Source organism: Labeo rohita, chromosome 19 (assembly GCF_022985175.1).
Source record: "Labeo rohita strain BAU-BD-2019 chromosome 19, IGBB_LRoh.1.0, whole genome shotgun sequence".
Classification (NCBI taxonomy): Eukaryota; Metazoa; Chordata; class Actinopteri; order Cypriniformes; family Cyprinidae; genus Labeo; species Labeo rohita.
In genome coordinates this window covers 28,461,736-28,477,807 of record NC_066887.1, presented here as the reverse complement: position 1 = coordinate 28,477,807, position 16,072 = coordinate 28,461,736, and the positions used below count along the sequence as shown (strand labels likewise).

General features: G+C 35.0%; 1 protein-coding gene across 2 annotated transcripts in view; it reads right to left on the bottom strand.

Moving 5' to 3' along the window:
* trappc9 (trafficking protein particle complex subunit 9) overlaps window positions 1-16,072 on the bottom strand; it is a 275,482-nt gene that overhangs the window by 241,653 nt on the left and 17,757 nt on the right. For both annotated transcript variants that reach the window (XM_051136711.1, XM_051136712.1), the window contains one exon: window positions 10,357-10,500. In XM_051136711.1, coding sequence (XP_050992668.1) covers window positions 10,357-10,500 — 144 coding nt within the window. The remainder of the gene's footprint in view (window positions 1-10,356; window positions 10,501-16,072) is intronic.

Here is a 16,072-nt window from a genome sequence, read left to right as displayed (position 1 = left end):
AATTTTAAGTTAAGTTTAAGTAAATAAAAGTTTTTTTTTTTTTTCGTACCCGAGGCAAAATTTACTCTAAATAATACTGTATATAATATTTTGCACAAAGAAAATAACAGGTACTTTTATAATTATTTCCTACTTGCATTGTGAAATTACTTAAATAATTAAAACAAAATAAAATAAATTAAAATCAAATCAAATAAAAAAATTAAATTAAATTAAAATAAATTAAAATAAAATAAACAGTTAAGTATAATTCACCACAAATACACAATACAAATTACCACAATACAAAAAGGGAAAAAAAAAAAAAAAAAATTATATTCATATTTATTTTTTAGAATAGAATACATTTTAATGGTCCTATATATATATATATAGGATCATTAAAATGTATTATATTCTAATATATATATATATATAGAGAGAGAGAGAGAGAGAGAAAATTAAGCAAATAAATAAAACAAATCATTACAATCAATCCAAATTTATTTGTACAGTACTTTTCATAATACACCCTGTCTCAAATAATAGTAATAATCTTTATAGTTCCACTTTCTTGCCTTATGTTCGCATTTTTCAGATTAGACCTTGGCAATTCATATAATTTAAATTTACAGAAGTGTCTTTATAGCACCTTGTGCTTCCTGCAGGTAAAGCCTTGTCAGGTCATTGAGACTCATCCATTCACAAAATGTGCTACTAACTTCTAAATAAAACTAAATTAACACCACAGACATCAGAGCGGAACTGAAAATGAATCTCTGTGTTGCAATTTACACCTTTCATCCGGTGAGAATTTCTCAACTTCGTTCGCCAGCTCTCTAAATGAAGCGCTTTATTTGGCATTCTTGATTCGTCTTCACAAACGTCGTCAAAAATAGCAGCCGAACACATACCTCAAATAGCTTATTTCACACTGCTCCGTGCAGACAACACAACCCCTGCTGACATGTGAGCTCTGGCAAATGAAACTTGACAAAATACTAATTAGCCGACAACATCACTTTCTTTTCTTCACCGTCTCTCTCAGTCTGTTCTGCTACACGCTTTCAGCCTCGTAACCATCATTTCTGTCAAATAAACTTCTAAAGTTGGCGAAAATGTTGTACAGCGAGGTAAAGGACATTTTGTTCTTAAAAACAACTTGAAACTGCATTCGCAACACATTCAACTTGAGTAACGCCACATATTTCTGACTGAAAACAAATACTCAGGAGGGGAACAAAGTAGCACAGGACTTATCAATTGGAATTTGATTGGACAGTGAAGACAGGCTGTGACATCTTTCTTGTCCCCTGCACTCACTTGGTTACATCAGCAGAAAAGTCCATTAAAGATACTGAAAACAAACACTCTTCTTTAGCATAACATATCCTACCGTTTCGTTCACAATAACAGAAACCTTTATTAAGAAAGTCACTCATAGTCTGATTTGCTTGACCAACGTCTTTCACCTTTCCCTGGTTCTTTTGCTATAGTAGACTTTATGCCTCTAAGTTTCATTGATTTTGAAACTTCATAGGCAACGTTCAGAAAAAAGGACATTTTTTAAATAATTATAGTATTATTAATATTTTTGTAGTCATAGCTATTAGGTACACCATCGTTCAAAAGTTTGTGGCCGATGTATGATTTTTAAAATGTTTTTAAATAAGTCTCTCTTGTTCACAAAGGTTGTGTGCATTTGTTCAATTTGATCACAGTAAAACAGCCATAATATAGAATATTATTGCAATTTAAAAGCACTATTTTCTGTTTTAATATATTTTAAAATGTAATTTATTTCTGTGAGGTAAAGCTAAATTTTCAGCATCATTACTCACATTGATCCTTCAAAAATCATTCTAATATGCTGATGTGCTGCTCAAGAACATTTATTATTAACAATGTTGAAAACAGTTGTGCTGTTCTTCATTCATTTATTTTTTTGAAAACTGTGATACTTTTTTGATTTTTTTTTTCCAGATTGAATAGAAATATTCAACTCGTATCATTTATTTGAAATAGATATTTTGCAACATTATAAAATTTCTAAACAATTTAATGCATCCTCGTTGAATAAGTGTTAATTTATTTATTTATGCTTCTGAATAGTAGTGTGAAATAAATAAATAAATAAATAGAACTAAAATCAACGTCACTTCACTTACAGTAAGTAAATATATATATATTGTTTTTTGTTTTGTTTTTTAAATATATACACACACAGTGCTGCTTGAAAGTTTGCGAACCCTTTAGAATTTTCTATATTTCTGCATAAATATAACACAAAACATCATGAGATTTTCACACATTAAAGTGTGACAAAGAGAATCCAATCAAACAAACAAGACAGAAATATATACTTTGCCATTCAGTTATTGAGAAAAATGATCCAGTGTTAAATATTTGCGAGGTGCAAAAGTATGTGAATCTTGGCTTTCAGTATCTGTTGCAGGTAACATTTTTGTAACTGCTGATCAGTCCTGCACAATGACTTGTAGGAATTTTAGCCCATTCTTTAGTACAGAAACACTTGAACCCTGTGATGTTGGTGGGTTTCCTCCTAATGTTGCTTCCACAACATTTTAATTGGATTGAGGTCCAGACTTTGACTCTGCCGTTCCAAGCATTACCTTTGTTCTTGTTTAACCATTTTTTGGCAGAATGACTTGTGCGCTTGGGGTTGTTGTCTTGCTGCATGACCCACTTTCTCTTTAGATTTTAGTTCATGGACATGTCCTGACATTTTCCTTTAGAATTTGCTGGTATAATTCAGAATTTATTGTTCCATCAATGATTGCAATTCGTCCTGGCCCAGATGCAGCAAAACAGGCCCAAAACATGATACTACCACCACGTTTCACAGATGGGATAAGGTTCTTCTTATGCTGGAATGCAGTGTTTTTCTTTCTCCAAACCTAACACTTTTTATTTAAACCAAAAACGATATTTTGGTCTCATCCGTCCACAAATCATTTCTCCAGTAGCCTTCTGACTTGTCCACATGATCATTATCAAACTGCAGTCAGGCAGCAGGGTTTTTTGGAGAGTTGTGGCTTTTTCCTTGCAACCCTGCCATGCACACCATGGTTGTTCATTGTTCTCCTGATGATGGACTCATGAACTTCAACGTTAACCTGGGCTTCTTTGAACCCTCAGAAACTATTACACATCTTGCTTAGGAGTGATCTTTGTTGATCAGTTTTCTCCATTTGTACACAATCTGTCTGACTGTGGATTTGTGAAGTGCAAACTCTTTAGAGATGGTTTTGTAACCTTTTCCAGCCTGAAGAGCACAAAAACAACTCTTTTTCTGAGGTCCTCAGAGATCTCCTTTGTGCCATGATTCACTTTCACAAACATGATAAGACTTTAACAGATCCCTGTTCTTTAAATAAACAGGGCATAAACTGACACCTAATTGTCCTATTGACCGAAAACACTTCTGAACATACAAATACTTCAAATACAAATTAAATTTCACCTGCAAATTAACTCCTAATCTTAGAGATTCACATACTTTTGCAACTCACAAATATTTAATGCTGGACAATCTTTCATAATAAATAAATGACAAAGTATATATTTTCATCTCAATTGTTTGATCAGGTTCTCTTTGTCAATTTTCAAAACGTGTGTGAAAATCTGATGAACTTTTTGGTCATATTTATGCAGAAATATAGAAAATTCTAAAGGGTTCACAAACTTTCATGCAGCACTGTATGTATATATTATTATTTTTTTTTTTTTTTATTTCTACCCAATTTAAATGATCAAAAATGTAATGTGTATCGGTCAAAGCTGCTGAATAGAAAAATATCAAACAAATCAACAATCAGATCCTCACTAGCTAGTCTCTGCTGCATGATACAACAGCTGACATAATATTTAATTAGGTCTCTTGCAGTCTTATTTTGTACTTTATTCGAGAGTCTGTAATAATTCAGAAATAGCATAGACAACTCTTATTGGAATAATTAAATTAAATTAAATTAAAAGAATTAATTAATTTAAAATAAAATAAAAAATACAAATGCAATAAAATAAATACTTCTTTCTACCCCATCTATAACCTCATCTCTCCCATCGTTTTCTCTTCCATCTAGATTCTAGAAGCGTGTATCTGCAAATCTGCAAATACGTTTCTCCACCTCTTTCTCTCTCTGTCTGCATTAATTACATCATAACACGAGCATCCACCTGTTATCTGTAGGCAGAGCAATTGTTCACTACAAAGCTCTGCCTTGAATAAAACATCCCCATCTTTTCTTCTAATATCATTCTGTCAGGACTTGAAAAAGACGGTACCCCCTCATGTGCTAACTTAAAAGAAACCCTCCAAATCTCCTGCTCTGTTATCCCATCAAGAGTCCAGATTGACACTGATCAGTGTCAAGCAGATGCGTTTAAATCAGACGCCTACGTTCTGTAAAGTGCCTTTGTGTTGAAGGCGTTTCTAACAACTGCTGCTAACAGGAAATCATTAGTCATTATACAGTAGAGTATAACGGGGCGGACTGCGATCTGACTGTACTGTCTGTTCTTTTGCATTTGCACAGATGCTTTCAGCGATAAAAATCAAGAGAAGCGGCAGGAGGCAGACTGAAACTGTCGCTCCTCACTTTAGCTCTTAGATGGCACACAGTTTTAATTCAGGTGGACTGAGCAGCTCGCCTCAATCAAAGATCAATCATGTCAACAGCAGGATGGTGACTGCAATTCAAATGAACACGGGGAACTTCTGCAAAGCCAACACTGTGAAAGTGATGTCCGAATTAAGGACAAATCGCTATTCTAGAGCAGTTCTTATTAATAATTTGGTTGAGCTGCTGTAAACCAGAGTGAGTGGTATTCCTAAAGCCTCTGGACTTGCAGAGGTAAAACAACGTGGAATCATTAATTTACAACAATAAACGGCAAATTTGCTGATTAACATCTTTTAACTAGGTTCAGAAGTATCTAAAATTGTCACTAACGAAACATTTGGTGGAGTTTCAGTAGTTACACCTTTGTTTTTTTTTGGGAGTTTTAGTATGCAAGTTAAAATTCCGTAATGTGATGTGGTCGCTACCAAAACGGTACCATCACTTCCGAAAATGTCCAGTCACTACTGAAACGCGGGACATTTCGTCACAAAATACTATGACCATAGGACCGGGGTGTTCTTTAGAACTTCCGTATAATGATAAGCCAGCTTGTAAATTTTCTTGTGTAGCTCATTTTATGTGTTATATATATAGGTGGAGACTCTTGAGACTCCTCTTCTGCCTCGTTCTTATCAGAAACTGAGAAATAATATAATTGCAACATCATAAATAATGATAGCGACATGAACATTCAGTTTCATATTATTTAACAACATATAGCTTAAAAGGAAGCTTGGAGAGTACCTAGACACATAACTGTGCATTTAAATGCTGACAGCTAAACACGGTCATAACTGTTCAATCTAATGTTAGCAAGCTAGAGATGCGTCTCTTCAACGACATCTTAATAGTATTCTTGACAATCAATAACTTGCCTTCATAGTCATGAACACATTTTTAAAATCGTGTAGTAGTATTTTAAAGCCTTTATTATTTTTCAACTCTACAGCTGTGCAGTAAAATTCACTTCAAAGATTCGCTTTTCATTCATAAACACGACATGAAAAAAATGTCTTTTCACAGAAAACAATGACTTTTTAAGATGAAAATGACATTAAATTAGAAGATGGCAGCAGAGAATTACTCATTGGCTGCAGCTGCCATTTCGATTCCCTAGTTTTTTCAAATCTTGTTTTCGATTTATTATAAAATTACTAGTATAACAAATTTTAGTACTTTTACTGCAGTGAAGTATATAGTATAGCAAGTGCAGAAAGTCATTAAAATAAATAAATAAATAAATAAGCCTATAAGGGAGAACTATTTAAATACTTATATATAGTTCACTACAAATTAAATAAATTAAATATTAATGCTGTAAGAATTAAATAATGCATTCAATATGAATTTGAAATATTTTAGATTTAATTTAACTACATCTTTTTAGTTTAAGTTTTTCTTGTAAAAGCTATTAAATAGCCTATATTCAACCAAAACAAACTTGTTACTGCTGTAATTTTGTTACTCTGACTCTAAAGATTCAGACTCTTTAGTCTGAATCATTTAATGCACAGCTCTATTTTTGACATTAGCTTGTCAGATGTTTTGTTCGGTTATTACCGTCAATCATAGCAAATACTCGCGGTCTATTTAGCGGATTTACTCGCATAATTTTTTACACTCTCGTTTGTCATTCATGAAACGGTATACATGGACGTTTGGTCCTCTTAGATAAACCTTTTTTTCTTTAAATTGTGAATGGATTACGTAGAGAAAATGAGCAAAGGACACTCGTCTTATAGCATAGCACAGTTGACCAGAAATTACTGAGCTGGCTTGTCTAAAACAAGGAAGTAATCCATGCATATGGTGGTCAATTATCAACTAAGATGAGATGATATTCAAACTACTGAATTCTTAACTTTAAAATCAGAATGATCAATTTTTTGCCTTTTACAATGAAAAACTGGATTCAAAATACAACAAATCTCAAAAATTACCACTTGAGATATTGTTAAAAATGTAATTGTTATTGATTTAACTCATTACATTTTCTTTAAATAAAATATATATTTTATATATTTTTATAATATTTGTTTATAATGTAGATGTAAGCAAAATGTTAATAGGTCAGTATAATCCTTCTAATTAAATTATACATTACTGTGTTTCGGTAGTGGCAAATTTGGAGAGAGGAAAACCATTCCAAAACTTTCTGAAAATACAATATGAGAATTAACTGCACAATTACTAGATGTGTACCTTGGATATTATACAATTTGCATACATACAATTTTTTTGGAAAAAGACTTTTTCCAACTGTGACTTTGGACCAATTCCGTAGCATGGCCCATATATTAATTATAAATGTATATTTTATTTATCTATTCATTATAAAAATAAATACAACGTGTATTAATACACAGCTTATAACGAAGCCAGTATGCAATTGAAGAGTTTATTTGCAAAAACAGATAAATCCATTGTGGTTGTGATTACATGCAGTTTTCCCTCAGCTTTGTAAAGTGCTGCTTTTGCAAAGTTCCGTGAAAAAATGTCAGACTTTATTTTCCTGTTACGCCCTGAAGAAGATATCTCGGGTTCATCAAATTCATTATCTGGCAAGTCATTATAATGCCAGATTACAACATATGAGACATCTCATGCTTGTTTGTCAAACATGTGACTTTAGCTTCAACATGAAGCATTCATGCTTCTGTTTAAACTCCAAAAGAAGGCCTGAAATTCCATTTAAATGACTGAAAACAGATCTCTAACTCGTTAGACAAAATAATAGTGATTCGTTTGGCTCTCAGAGGAGAGAGGAGTGCAGAAATGGGTTTTATCAGAACACAGGGAGCCATTGTTACTCTGACACTGTGTTGAAAACAGCATTCGACCAATCCCTGAGCTCAGCCGAGGGAACTCTGGATTTGTTCTGTCTGGTAGGAAATGATAAGCTTGACAGAGCTCAATACCCAAGAGCTGCAGGCCCGACCGACGACCGCATGTGTGTGTTTGTGTGTGTGTGAGGCAGACAGGATTACAGCACACCTCTGTGGGGACAGGATGCTGTGAAGTGGACCATGGCTGAGCAACAAAAAAAACAACATCAATCTCTTTTCAAAGACATGGAGGCTTTCAGGAAAATCCAGGTAACACACCACACAGAGCCATATGCAAACACAAATAACCGTATACATGCTTAAATGACAGGGACTAAAAGTAGTGAAACTACTAACCACATATTTTCAGTAGTTCGGCTTTTAAGTCAAGTCTAGCTTTTGTTTTAAACATTGTGGGTCAAAATGCTAAAAAGATTTATAAAAATGATTTGAACTCAATACAGTTCCTAAAACAGTGAACATCTTCATTACACGTCAAATAAATATTTTAATATTTAAAATACACACTGTTTTTATTAGTTTATTTAATTATAATTATATATAATTATATATGACTGAGTATGACTGAAAGTATAATATGACGATTCTATAAAATGCAGTCCTGAAAATACAATAAGTCCTCACCGCAGCAAAACGTATAAACGCACTATAGTCATCATTTTATCCTCACTGTCTCTTTCTTTGCATCTCTTCATCGTCTGTTAGATGACTACTGTCTGTCTGAATCTCTCTGGGTACATGATGGGTGTCTAAACGAGCTGACAGCATCTACTATGAGTGTTTGTTCTTGCCTGTTTGAGCATTTGTTCATGATACGTTTAAGGGCTACTTTTCCAAAATCCTAAAAGATAGTAAAACCGACTTAGGAATAGTTCACCCAAAAATTCAAAATTGCTGAAAAATCTCAACCTCAGGCCATCCAAGATGCAGATGAGTTTGTTTCTTCATCAGAACAGATTTGGAGAAATGTAGCATTACATCACTTGCTGATCAATAGATCCTCTGCAGTGAATGGGTGCCATTAGAATGAGAGTCCAAACAGCTGATTAAAACATCACAATAACCCACAAGAAATCCAGTCCACACCACTCCAGTCCATCAACTAATGTCTTGTAAAGCGAAAAGATGCATTTTTCTTAGGAAAAAAATCCATTACTGAGGCATTTAAACTTTAAACCATCACTTCTGGCCAATAGTCCGTAAAACGCTTCCTCCAGTGAAAAAGGCCGTCCCCTGTTGTCTTTGCACATCAAAATCAACTGACACATTTATTTAGATCTGTTTTAGATGGTTTTCTCTTATAAAAGTTGCTTGATCTGTGCATACTTCTCTCCTAATTCAGACAAACTGGACAAAGCAATATTATGGATAGAGGATTTATATTTATTTGATTTATATAACCTGTTAATGATGTGTTTGTTTGTTACAAACACACAGCTTTTTACTAAACAAAATGTTAATTGATGCACTAGAGTGGTGTGGATTACTGTAATGTTTTTATCAGCTGTTTGGACTTTCATTCTGACGGCACCCATTCACTGCAGAGGATCCATTGGTGAGCAACTGATGTAACGCTATTTCTCCAAATCTCTTCTGATGAAGAAACAAACTGAACTATATCTTGGATGGCCTGAGGGTGAGCGTATTTTTAGCAAATTTTTTTTTTTTTTTTTGGATGAACTGTTCCTTTAAGGGTCCTTTCACACCTGTAGATCGATTGCTTTGTTCCAAAACAGGGATTAAAATTATTACAGTGTTGCTTTTTATTCTTGGTGCGGTTCGCTTTCACACAGCAAGTTTCTAAACTGACCAAATGTGTTAATACAAGTCACGGTTTATTTTCCGGGATTCCACTCAGCTGTCATCCGTCAGGATGGAACAACAACAACTTTGTGGGCTTATTGTTGCATTTTTTGTAGCTATCGTTATATTAATTTATAATTTTGAGCAGGAGTCCAAGATTCATCTGGAAAACATTTTTAAAATACACCTACTACAAAGAGAGTAAAAAGACACCATTATAAAATGAAAAGGCGTGCTTTGATTTTGAATGGCAAAGATGTGCCCACACACAGACATTCACAGGTTTTAAGTGGTATTAGCAAAACAACACAGCTACTGCTGTTCACAGAACTGTAATTACCCATTATACTATGTGATATAGCCTGGTACATTGGTCCTTTGGATCGGATTGCTTTCTCACTACAACCGAACCACTCCAGAGTTCTCGATCTCAGACCGATTGTTTTGGCGCGGATCTGAGCACGATTGCCGTGTTCACATATGCCCAAATGAACCAAGCTAAGGGGGGAAATGCGCCAGGTTCCGAAACAAAGTGCCAGGTGTAAAAGCACCCTATGAAACCAAAGAGAGGTTCATAAATGTGACCCTGGACCACAAAACCAGTCATAAGTAGCACAGGTATATTTGTAGCAATATTAGCAATACATTGTATGGGTCAAGATTTTTCTTTTATGCCAAAAATCATTAGGATATTACGCATCCTAATCATGTTCCACTGTAAATATACCAAAATCGAATTTTTTATTAGTAATATGCATTGCTAAGAACTTCTTTTGGACAACTTTAAAGGTGATTTTCTCAATGCTTTCATTAATTGATTTTTTGCACCCTCAGGTTCCAGATTTAATTGTACATAATTGTATCTCAGCCAAATATCATCATATCCTCACAAACCATACATCAATGGAAAGTTTATTCATTCAGCTTTCAGATGATGAATTTTTGAAAAATTCACCCTTATGACTGGTTTTGTGGTCCTGGGTCACAAATGGGTCAAAAAATTCTTACCAAAAAGAGCCATAAAATTCAAGAGGTGGTTTTCAAAACTAAATGTGTGAAGTTTGATGCGCCCTGTATCTTACCCTGATCAGAGAGGAAATCCAGCATGGTCTGTAGCAGAAAAGAGAGATGTCTGACAGACAATCCTGGGTTCCCCATACGGCGAGATGCATAAACCAGCTCATGAAGCAACCGTAACTGTACTGCCGCCCACCCACGATGAGTCCCTACAAACAGAAAGGAGGAGAAAGCATTTACAACACAAACAAAACAAGACTTTTGATGGATTTACATCATGTGAGCCTTTGTGTTTCCACCTTCAGACTGTATTCTGATTCCCCCCCCCCCAAGTGTATTTTTCACTCCTGAAGCCTGTTTTTCTTTTTCACCATCCTGAAGTTTGTTAATCAAGTTGTTTTTTTGTTTTTTAATAAAAAAGCTGTTTTCTATTTCTCTAGGCAGTTTTTGTTACTGTACCTTTAAGACTTCTTGACAACAACTGCCCATCAAAACCTTGTTCTTTACATCCCCTTTTACTGATGAAATATAATGGGAAGGTCAAACTCAATCAAGTTTTGTTTGTACATACAGCATCTTTTTCTGCTCAAACTGTCAGAAAGGCATCATAAAATTTACAGCCCTAAATTACATCATTCAACAGCTGAGTTACAAAACTCATCCATCAGGCAACTCACACAACTGTCACAGAAGAGGAGAGAGAGAGAGAGAGAGAGAGAGAGACAGTGAGAGAGTGAGAGAGAGTGAGGTTAAGCTGCTCCTGAAGAATGTAGCAGCAGCTCTGAAATGATTGTGAGGATTTATCACTCAACACAGTTCTGCTGCTCACATGACCTTCTATTTCACACTCACCTTACTCTCAAATCATGCAAATCCCACACTAAGCTTTACAGCAGAGAGTGTTTGTCTGCACACCAAACCAAAGGAACCAAAACCTGCAACATTTCTTCTGTCTGATGCTTTCAAATCAAGAAACAGGAATCAACAGTCTCCAAAAAACTGGAATAGAATGCTTTGAAAAGTTTACATGCAGGATTCACAGATAAGCTAGTGCAAATGTTTAAATGTGAAGTGTAGACACTATATCCCACAATGTGCTCAAAAAAAAAAAAAAAAATTCAATCATGATTCTTAACTTCCCCTTGTTCACTAAATGTTTAAGACATATTTAGGTAAACATGCAATTAAAGTGCACATTTCTACGTATATCCAAGAACTGGACGCAACTTGCTTAAATAAACATGCAATTTTATGCTGCCGTGCATAGAAAACTGCAGATGCATCGCTATTTGCAACTGAAAACTACTGCGTGCGACTATAAAAAAAATATTTACGAGCACCATGTGCGACTGACCCGATCATCATATTTGTTTTGCGCTGAGGGGAGCTTCAAAAGTGTTTTTGCAACGTTGAGTAACGTATCACAGACATATCTCACGAATCCTTTCATAAACAAAGTGTAGAGAGAGTTTTAATAAGAGATTCACTGTGCAGTGTAGACAGCTTCGTTGATTATAATTGAAGATAGCGATGAACTAAGATGAGTGACCCCTTTTAATGATTTTTAAGGGAGTTTTTAAATGAGATATTGATTTAATACAACAGTTAAATAAACAAGAATTTAATATTAACCCTCTGGGGTTCTTCGGTCACTTCTGACCGGAATTTTTTAAATAAAAAAAAATAAAAAATCGTAGCTTCATCGGAATGGTACGAAACTTAGTGACTTTTATTTAATTTAATTTTGTTAATACTGACATTTAATTGGTAACTTATTCTTATTCTACTTGTTCTTATTCCGCTGCTTTAATTAGAAATTTTAAAAAGCTTAAAAAATATAATAAAAAAAAAAGTTGTCATAAAAGATTACATACTTTTAATAAAGTTAGCGACACTTCTGAAATCACTTTAAGGAGTCAAATATCACCTCGTAATGGGAAGGCTAATTTATTATCCGATTTTTTGATTATTGATTAGAATGTGCTCCTAAAAAGAAATTAAGCGTAGAGCCCTGCACATCAGAGTAATTAAAAATAAAATAAAATAAAATAAAATAAAATATTACTCACAATCCCTTGCACTACAGAAAAGCATGAGATTGTAGAAATGTGGAATGCATGGTCAAAGTTCCCATGATGTTTTTTTTTTTTCCCCCCAAATGTGTGAATTTAAAAGTGAATAACAAATTTGGCAAGCTCAACCGTATGCAACAAAGAAGCGTGGTATCAATATGCAAAATTTATGTTGTAGTATGTCCCAAGTCTGTCCCAAAACACTCCCAACACATGAGTTATGCATAAAACTCACAGTCTAAAAAGTACATGCACACAAACAGCAGAATTCAATGTTTTCAGTTTCATAAAACCCCACAAATAAATAATAAATATAAATATATTTATAAATAACTATTTATTATAAAAAAAAAAAAAAAAAAAATACACAAATTGTGCTTAGGGAGCGTTAGCTAGTGAATTTTGTATATATGCTGTCTTGAGACCCTGGTGCAATCATTGTTTTATTAAAAAAAAAAAAATAAAAAAAAAAATGATAAAACTCTACAAACAACAAATTCTGCCCAAATATCAGTTGTTGGAATGTTACATGTACATGCACAAGCTTTACTTCCCACACGTCTTCTCCTGGAAGCAAATATAAATGGATATCTGCATATAATTTCCATACACATTTGGCATCCAGACACCCATTAGCAGATACTACAGCATATCAGCAGCATCAGAAACATGTCAGGCAACGACACGGACTGTAAATATCATCTGTGCACATAAGACAGATAAAAAAAAATATGTCTGGCATTATCAGATTTTTGAAATAACCTCTGTAAAATAAAAAAAAATAAAAAAATGCAACATGTAAAACCTTACTGTTACCCTGACATAGAAGTAGGATCTTAATTGTTAATTAGTTTAATATTAATAACAGTTAATTTAGTACAATTAATATATTTAATTAATATATTCAATATATTAATAATATAAAATATGCAACATTTAATAGATTAAATTGTAGTACAAAATATAACATTTTTTTTACAGTTCATTACTTGGACCAATAAAAGCAAGCCGATTTTTCTGTGTACCTAACATTCATTCACAGCACATCACCCCATAAAAATTTGACTATTTGCAACAGCTGCTGCACATTCAGCTGCTATTTATTAAAAACAGCCACTTCACTCCCTCTTCAACTAGAAATAATACATCCCTCTGCAGTTCAGGGATCATAACGGCTGGTGCGAACAGAAGTGAGTCCCCAGGAAGCATTTTACAGTTCTCCAGGGTCTGCTGCAGTTCTGTGTTTAGTCTTTGCGTTTTTACTGGACTTTCTAAATCCCTGTGCACAATAGTTGGGCTAAACGCAATCAATCAGAGGTTGATGATATATTCGCTCTCTCTGTGCGTAAAGAGAGCTGAGCTCGAGAACTCCCAGGCCAATTAAAAACCCATTTTCTCTTCTCTCTCTGCACTCCATGGTGTCTCTATTGACCCGAGCCCTCTTCTCTCTTTCACTTAAAGCTTCAGTAAGCCAGGGTCACCCTTCAGCTTCAGCGGACACACGCGAGGGGTCTCCACGGCCCACCCACAGGGGCCGTCACCTCATGCTCTCAATGACATCACTGATTCAATGCATCAAAATCACATGACATCAGCTGTTTTGCCAGGCATAAATATAGAACGAAGATGTAAAAATAATAAATATACCTAAATAAGGGAACAGACGGCTCTGCATTGACACACCACTCAGAAATCTTACTTGACGTCCATGTGAAATCAAAACAGACTCTATTTTCTTAATAAATGCTGTTTGTCTTGTAGTGCCTGATTCATCAGTGCACATTATTCAACATTTAAACAAAATGTAATAACATTTTTCTGCCTTGGAATTAATGATTTTGCTGACAGAATCAAAAATGTGTGGACTGACCAACCAAAGCTGAGAAAAACTCACTGTCATGATGTCTGGATGCTGTGGGTGGTTGCCAAGGTGTTGCTGCTATGCTATATGATAAAGTGTTCTAAATAGATTTAGAGCATTACTGTGCCATTGTCAGGGATGGTTGCCAAGGTGTTGCTATGAACTTACTAAAGTGTTCTAAATGGTTTTTAGAGCATTACTATGCTGTTGTCAGGGATGGTTGCCAAGGTGTTGCTATGCACTTACTAAAGTGTTCTAAATGTTTTTTAGAGCATTACTATGCTGTTGTCAGGGATGGTTGCCAAGGTGTTGCTATGCTATATGATAAGGTGTTTTAAATGGTTCTTAGAGCATTACTACACTGTTGTCATGGGTGGTTGCAGAGGAGTTGCTATTCACTTGCTAAAGTGTTCTAAATGGTTTTAAGAGTGTTGTTATGGGTTTTTGGCGGTTGCCGAGGTGTTGTTTTGCACTTACTAAGCTGTTATAAATGGTTTTTAGAGCATTACTACACCACTGTCAAAGGTGGTTGCCAAGGAGTTGCCATGCACTTGCTAAAGCATTCTAAATGGTGTTTAGATTGTTGCTGTGGGTTTCTGATGGTTGCCAAGATGTTGCTATGCTATATGACAAAGTGTTCTAAATAGTTTTTAGAGCATTACTATGCCATTGTCAGGGATAGTTGCCAAGGTTTTGCTATGCTATATGATAAGATGTTCTAAATGGTTCTTAGAGCACTACTACACTGTTGTCAGGAGTAGTTGCCAAGGAGTTGCTATTTACTTGCTAAGGTGTTCTAAATGGTTCTTAGAGCATTACTACACCATTGTCAATAGTGGTTGCCGAGGAGTTGCCATGCACTTGCTAAGGCATTCTAAATGGTGTTTAGAGTGTTGCTATGGGTTTCTGGTGGTTGCCAAGGTATATAAGGTATGATAAGGTTTTCTTAATAGTTTTTAGAGCATTACCACGCTGTTGTCAAGGGTGGTTGCCAAGGAGTTGCTATGCACTTGCTAAGGTGTTTTAAATGGTTTATAGAGTGTTGATATGGGTTTCTGGTTGTTGCCAAGGTGTTGCTATGCACTTACTAAGTTGTTCTAACCAAGGTGTTGCTATGCACTTGCTAAGGTGTTCTAAATGATTTTTAAAGCATTACTATGCCATTGATATGGGTTTCTGGTGGTTGACAAGGTGTTGCTATGCACTTACTAAGGTGTTATAAATTGTTTTTAAAGCATTACTATGCCATTGTCAGGGGTGGTTGTCAAGGTGTTGCCATGCACTTTCTAAAGTGCTGTAAATGTTTTTTAGAGTTTTGCTATGGGTTTCTGGTGGTTGCCAAGGTGTTGCTATGTACTTACTAAGGTGTTCTAACCAAGGTGTTGCCATGCACTTTCTAAAGTGCTGTAAATGGTTTTTAGAGTGTTACTATGGGTTTCTGGTGGTTGCCAAGGTGTTGTTATGCACTTACTAAGGTGTTCTAACCAAGGTGTTGTCAAGGTGTTGCCATGCACTTGTTAAAGTGTTGTAAATGGTTGCTATGGGTTTCTGGTGGTTGCCAAGGTGTTGCTATATACTTGTTAAGGTGGTGTATTTCAGGGCATTGCTGTGTGGTTGTTATGGTTTCTGGTAGTTCCCAAGATGTTGCCACACACTTGCTAAGGTGCTCTAAATGTTTTTAGAACAGTGCTATACAGTTGCCAGGGGTTTTTGGGTGGTTTCCAAGCCCTTCTAAAAAGATTTTAGAGCATTTCTATACAGTGGCCAGTTTCTGGGTGGTTGCTAGGTAGTTAGTAATTATTTCTGTAATATTCTGGTCTCTAGACATACTGAATGCCTATTCTTTTT